Raw genomic sequence first — 7,500 nt, forward strand, 5'->3', positions numbered from 1 at the left:
GAACATAGGAAATTCAAGAAACTTCTAATCATCAGTCTGACAAGTAACAAGTGCTTGTGTGGCTCATGAATTATTAGCTGGCCAAATACAGAGTAGATGGTTTGACACTTTTGAGGTCCAAGTCACAGTTAAAAGATGAGCCTCAGGCCTAAAATGCATTGTAATTTGTGACGGAGCTCTGCGCGCCAAAGGCTTGCATGCGCGTGGAGCACCACTGGTAAGAAAATAATTATGGTAACCCATCCGTGTGAAAAAATTTGGTTTTGGTCACGGTAAAATCGTACGACCGTACATCCACTCCTCCATGCATGCCAATGTGAAACTATGTGGTGCAACCAGCATTTTTTGGCAGGAACATCTTTGAAATTGGACATCTATGTTATGGTTAATTGAAACCTGTCAAAACAAGGTATCCGCTGACCAGCATCATGTGGCAATATCGCAGGTTTAAGTTTAAAGCTCATCAAGGTCAGCTGCTTTTTAAAAGTTGACTGCTGACCAGGTACTGGTTTTTGATTTGATTGCAGGCTTTGATTGCAGGCTCAAGTCAGGTTAACGGAACACGGAAGCTCTGCTTTTAGGCTAAATCTACATTATGAATGATATTAACATTCTGTATACGCTGTGGTAGATAACATGATGATGATGATGATGATGTTGACAATTTTTTGTTTCAATTTTTTTGTTTATAATCATTTCGTGACCAATTACTTGTTTGTTTTATTTTTTCAACTAACACTAAAAAGTTTATGTCAGATGCCACTTTCAATACTATTGTTTCTATCAGGCACTTCATCTTAGTTGGTGATCTTTTGTGAACCCCCATTTCTCAATGGCTGGAACAATTTCTCCTTCCAATCTTTCCTTTTTTCCAGTTGCTGCAACAATTTTTTCCTTAGGTGGCTAAGACGGGAATCATCCTAAACCATGTGCAAGCTGAAATTGCTGCCTTGTTTGGCCAGCACGTTAGGATGCACCCACAGTTTCCATTAATTTTGTTTCACTCTTCTTATGGTATCTCCTTTGAATGGACATTGTATGAAAAAGATAAGTGTCCCTTGTTTTTCATACCTGGTGGTCTTGGTTCTGACGCTAAAGGTGACCCAATGTTGTGAATCACTGTGTGTTGAATATTGGCCAAAAACTCTTGGTAAGGACGGAAACCTAAAAATGAAACCAAAGAAAAACAATACTTCACATAATTCAGTCTTAATGGCACATCATAATACAAAATAATTGCATCTGACTTTGTTGGTGTACCACTTAAATGTTATTATACTAATTGGTTGTAAGTTTTTCGAAATATTGTAGTTTCATTTTTCGTACTTGAGTGAATTTTTTTACTTATAACGCGCAAGTATCAATTTACATTTTCACCTGCAAATGAAAGTGAAAATGTAAATGCAAAAAAAAAATATAAGAAAAAATTATACATTGTATGTATTTTCACAAGTCACTGTCAACTTTACTGTCAAGAAAAAATTGTATGACAAAAAATGTATATAACAAGAGCTACAGGTAGCCTACACTTTGTTCAAAGGATATTTAGCTGACTTCCTTAAAGTTCACCATATTTCAGTGGGTTTTTTAATGTTACAATATTTTGGTCGATATCCAGTTTCAATTCCATAGTGCAATCGTAGATTTTTGTTTACATTTAAAACTGTCGTTAACGGCATTGAGTAAACAGATGCTTTGCAAGTCTTTGGGATGGTATTTAAAAATATTTAATACTTTTTCTTAACAATACTGGTAGAATTATAAATTTACGATGTGAGTTACGGAGTCATACAATGACCACATATAGCATCGCGTGCAAGGAAAATGCAAAAACTCATTTCCGGTCATGTTCTGTCGTTTAGTTGTCATTGCGATTACCTCTGAAAAAAGAGATACCGTATTTGAATCCTACTTGGCTTGCCTTCTACAAGACAGAGAAATTTTACACATGCACAGCCAGATTGCACGACCACCCCCCCCCCCCCCCTTAGACCCCCTAATATTAATATATTATTTTGTTATAATGTAGACAAAGAAGCACCCTAAGTCAGTATCTCATCTGTGAATGACCATGGATCAGAAGATAGTACAGTATCTACATCGATGATTTAAATTCAGGGATTTAAGCAACGTAATGTTTTCGTTTTTTTTAGGAGACAGTGAGACCCAGTGGATGGGCACATGCCTTGAGATCTGGGTATCCCGGGTTCCAGACACATTCTGGCCACTGGTTGAATTTGTTCCTGGTAGTCCCTGGTTCAACTTCTCAGCTGCACTTGTAAATAGCCAACTGGGTTGCCTCCGGCCAGTTGGGATTCTTTAAGGCCCACCTTAAACCGACAGGCTTTTCGACCGTTTGCATTGCTTATCATAGCAATCTGATTGGATGAATTTTAGCTTTGATGGGATTTTCATATATGAAAATGGCTCCAAGGCATGCAATGCCTATCAGTTGAAGGATGGCCTTTAACAGTTGTTGCTGAATGTTCTGCTGTGATTGTGTTTCATTGGCCCTGAAAAGCTCCTATGGGGAGTGGTCAATTAAGTATGTATTGTATTGTATTGTATTGTATTGTATTGTATTGTATTGTTACAGTATTGTTTTAGCAGAATGTGACCAACAGGGGTCCCACAGGGCCTTTGCAGAGCTTCCTCTTGCTTTTGCTTAAGTATAAGACACCTTAGATTGTTGCAAAGCTCCTATTGTTGCCAGTCTCACTTTGCACCACACACCCTCCCGTCACACTAAAATTAATAGGAGTTGGTCATTACATTTTAATTTGCTTTTTGCCCCTGTCACTGGTGCTTGCCACCCCCAAGGAAGCCATGGAGACCTTCACGCAAACACATCTTGCTGAAGCCAACCTTCCTCCAGGGGTACCAACTTTCAAGATGATCATGCTATTGCAAGTCATTTTCAAGAAGTGTGAAAAAGGGAAAGCTACGTGAGTGTTGTAGAATCATAGGGCTGCATCAACCAAAATGTTGAAGATGAATAATTAAGGTTGTGCGAATTCAATCTATGACCAAATGCAAGTTGATTAAGCTCAAGTTCAAAAGTATAATGATTCAGTTTGTTTACACATTGTACAGCTCAAACAAGCAAGTGAAACCTAATTTGCTGCTAAAAGGATTTCATGCATTTGCATGAAATTCATTGAAAATTTGCCATAGTCTAAAATTGCAACACAAGTCTATTTCAATATTAACCTGGCCGTGAAGGAACTTCTGGGGGAAAACTTGGTGGAGTATGTGGGGGTTGCATTGTTCTATTGATCTCCCCATGTGGCAATCCTGTAAAAAAAATACAAACCCAAAGTTGACGAGGATAAAAGTACAACAAAGCAAGTGGCTGGGGAAGAGTGAAAGAGATTATCTTGTAAGCAGTGCTACAAATCATTTGTCAGATCTTCCTTGGAAGAACAGTTGTCATTCCAAATCTCTGTTTTAGTCTTGTACATGCATGCTGCATAATTAGCTTAAAAATTAACATAATATAAATTACATAAAAACATAAGTTACATAAATAAATGTAAAAAGACAGCTCAGTCTATTTAAAGGGTAGACAGTCTGAGAACGTAAGCTGTTCAGCAGCTCATTAAAAAGTGTTCATCCAGGCAAATCTTTAGAATGCTTTACATGTTGTCTACTAGTAAATTTCAGAAATCAACTCATATCACCTTTAGCCCATTAAATCTTAGGAGTGAGACTCAAGAGATGATTTTACTCATCGACTGGGGTATCCTAGGGCATGTAGGGTGTCAATGGGTTAAGAGCAAATATACATGCACAGTGAAGACATTTTGGTAGTCAGTTTGGTATTCAATTTTGGCAATTTTCTTGTAATTGACAACCAAAGATGTAAAGAAAACTTGGTTTTCCAATAATAATAACAATAATAATAATAATAATAATAATAATAATAATAATAATAATAATAATAGACGCGCTAGGAGGGAGCTCGTGAAGTGTCAAGGAAAGCTTACGCCAATTGGTTGGAAGTGGCCGATGTAATTCAGTGCTCAGGAACATGCAGAAAGCTGTGGTCTCTAGCTCCCTTAACATTGCCAGGACCTTCAAGGTCCTCTTGAACTAAGTCTTCAGACGACATTAGTTCCAAGTATAGTTTTTAATAAGTTCATAGGACATTTATTTTTATTTTGGGGCGAAGGGAGACACCATTTTAGAACCTTTAGATTTTAACTGCGTAGGAATGATAATTGAATAGGCTACGCCTTTGGCGCCCTATATCAATTTATTTGTAATCTGAGGCATTCAGAAGTGCATACTGCTATATAATAATATCATTATCATTATAATTATTGAGTATGCCCTTCCAATTTTTGGCCAAAGAAATGTTATCTGCAAAACATTTACAAGTGCTATCACGAAAAACCATGCAAAGTCACTCAAAATCAGAAGCCTTCATTATAATGATCAACTTATTTGTTATAATGAATAAAAATCCTTGATAACCATTCTTTAAAATTTCCATTAATGTTGGACATTGACAAGGTCTTTCTTTTTGTTTACCTTATAAGTTTAGGTACATACTGTACATTGGACAGGTACAAAAGTTGGACCGGATAAACTCCGATCACAAAAAATGGTTTTGTAAGCCAAAACTATAATTCTATGTTGGAGCTGATTTCACCAAGGTTAGCTTAAAGATTAGGGCTAGGGTGATTTCTTTCTCGTCAATCCAAGGTGAGCGATCGGAGTTGATCGAGTCCAACTTTTGTACATGCCTCTGCACATTCTAGTGAAAAATAAATGTACCTACCATTTTGAAGTGGATACGATTGAGCTGTAAGAAAAAATAAAAGAACTACCATGAACACTTAATCTCTGAGCTGACTTAAGAAGACTTATTAAGAAATGTTACTTCAAACAATCATACCTAGCTGTCCCCCCGAAAAAAATTAAGTTCAAACACTGTTTTTAAGGAATCGAAAACTGATATGTATTCTTGTTAACTGGAGTTTCATTTCTTAAGACAAGCTTATCCGTTTGTTGCCTTTGGATGTACAGATACATAGCTAAACACACACGAGCGATATTTATTTGTATAGGTAATCACATGATTTTAAATGCAATTAAATAAGTGCAATAATATTTGGAATAAAAAAAAAATTACTCTCGCTTATTTTAAACTTAACAACACGCACTTGCACTAAGAAAAATTATGTTATTACTAGAATATTAATATAATAATTATACAATTTCAAAATAACTTAACATATCATGAATTATGTACATGTTGGTTAAACATTTTTCAGACTAGTTTGTTTTTTACTTTCCTCTGTCTTATAGACATTACAGGGCTCGAAATTAACGAAAAAATCCAGTCGCATTTTGCGATAATATACGAAAATTTAGTCGCAATTTCGCAAATTTTAGTCGCAAAATCTCCGCGCTGCATTGTGTTGTCGGCGGTTTAGCAAAAAAATATGAGCCCGCGGTACTTGTGTGTAAAGAAACTGCTGAAAATGGCGAATGATCGAAGGAATTGAGCTGTGTACGTAACATCGCAGCTAAATTACTATACAATTACGCTACCTTCAGAGAAAATTCACAGCGAGAAACAAAATAATTTTGTCATTTATTTATTTATTTAATATTTATTTTAGCAAAAGTAGCAGCAAAGTGGCAACTGCTAACCCTTTTGTTTCGAAAGAACGAAGGTGACAACAAGTCGCAAATTGCGACTTCTCCAGATATTTTAGTCGCAGAGGGAAAAATTTAGTCGCAAATGCGACCGTATTGGTCGCAATTTCGAGCCCTGCATTATCATAATCTGAAACAAAGGAAAGAACAAACTAGCAGTCTGAAAATTTTTAACCAAGGAAAAAATTTAACTGCAACATACACAAATTTTGCACCATCCAACGTTCACATTTGATTGGCTATCTGTTAGTTTCTTCAATTATTGACTAATCATGACCAATCAAAATGCTAGGTTTGTCAACCTCTTTTTTTTTCACCAAAATAACGCCTTTCTGCACTGTGCTACTTAAAAACTGAATTTCTCTTTGCCAATCAGAATGGAGAGATTTTTTCATGTATATTATTAGGTCATGTAACAATAATAATACCGCACGGTAATAATAATATTATAATACATTTTATTCCACAAGCATGCACTGGATATGAGTTGGCTATAAATAACTCATATCCAAGTGCAAATGGAATGATTGTTTTTCAAAAACAAATAAATAAACTCTCATTGCTTTGTAAGTTGGAAATTTTGCTTCATGATGCCACCTTTTCAGCTTGGTAACACTTGGCTCAATCATATCATACAGTACATAAGCTTGTAACTGAGATGTAGTCACTGATTCTATCAGAGCACTGAAAATGCATTAATTAGCTGAGTTTGAAAATTTAGTAAAACTAAATAATTTAGGAAACTATGACAAGAACACCTATCATAATAATGCCATTGACAGCAAATTTAATTTGCTTAATTAAAAGAGTCAGTCAGTATAAGGTATTGGTGATATTGCAAATCAAAAAGTAATCGAGCCAAATTATTAATGGTATGAAATTTAGGGGACACCAGTGTTGGGGTGAAAAGATCCTTAAGGCAGAGTTCAGAGAACCAAAAATAATACTACCAAGTCCATACCTTGTGGTCTTAGTTCAGACGTCATTGGTGATCCAATATTAGACAAAAATTCTTGGTAATTTGGACGTGACCCTAACAGCGCAATTAAAACAAAAACAGAGGTCATGAGTTCGACTCCGGCCGGACCAACACTCAGGGTCTTAAAATAATTGAGGAGAAAGTGCTGCCTTTGTAATTACATCTGCACATGGTTAGACTTTCAAGTCTTTTCGGATAAGGACTGTAAACCGGAGGTCCCATCTCATAACCCTTGTTGGAAATTAAATAGTATGGGACGTCAAAGAACCCACTCACTATTCAATAAGAGTAGGGGACGTAGTCCGCGGTGTTGTGGCTGACCTATCTGGACGGCGGCATCTTTCACTTCCTAAAATAATTGTAAACTGCATAACAAGCAGTCTGGCTAAAGTCCACCATTAAGCATTGTAAATTAGTCCTGAAAAGCCCTTAGGGGAGATATGAGACTAATAGACTCACTTCACTTCAGAATGGGTCAAGTTATTCCAACTTTTAGAAAAAATTAATGCTCTTTCTCTTTATAAATTAAACTTATTATTATTATTATTATTATTATTATTATTATTATTATTATTACTATTATTATGATCATCATCATCATCATCATCATCATCATCATCATCATCACAGTATTACCCTACGAGCACAATTAAAATTGAAAAAAAGGACACTCACTTTCGTCGTCTCCAATGCAGTTGTCAAAAATACCACTCGAGTACAAGTTGCCATTGTAGGGATATTCATTTTCTTGAGCAGGCCGTTTTTCATTTAAATCTAAAGAAATAATTCAAGGTAGAGAGTAAGAAAACAGAAGTTGTGAAAAGTACATGAAACCTACACTGTATGAATGCTAT

General features: G+C 35.8%; 1 protein-coding gene across 1 annotated transcript in view; it reads right to left on the reverse strand.

The window, feature by feature from the left end:
* The window catches only part of LOC138019799 (mucosa-associated lymphoid tissue lymphoma translocation protein 1 homolog), a 30,225-nt gene that overhangs the window by 18,135 nt on the left and 4,590 nt on the right, over positions 1-7,500 (reverse strand). Inside the window, exons 3-7 of the mRNA XM_068866690.1 lie at positions 7,322-7,420; positions 6,629-6,700; positions 4,784-4,807; positions 3,211-3,294; positions 1,072-1,164 (exon numbers count right to left, since the gene is read on the reverse strand). Of these exons, the coding sequence (XP_068722791.1) occupies positions 1,072-1,164; positions 3,211-3,294; positions 4,784-4,807; positions 6,629-6,700; positions 7,322-7,420 (372 nt within the window). The remainder of the gene's footprint in view (positions 1-1,071; positions 1,165-3,210; positions 3,295-4,783; positions 4,808-6,628; positions 6,701-7,321; positions 7,421-7,500) is intronic.

The sequence above is a fragment of the Montipora capricornis genome, chromosome 10 (genome assembly GCF_036669925.1).
Source record: "Montipora capricornis isolate CH-2021 chromosome 10, ASM3666992v2, whole genome shotgun sequence".
In the NCBI taxonomy this organism is placed as follows: domain Eukaryota; kingdom Metazoa; phylum Cnidaria; class Anthozoa; order Scleractinia; family Acroporidae; genus Montipora; species Montipora capricornis.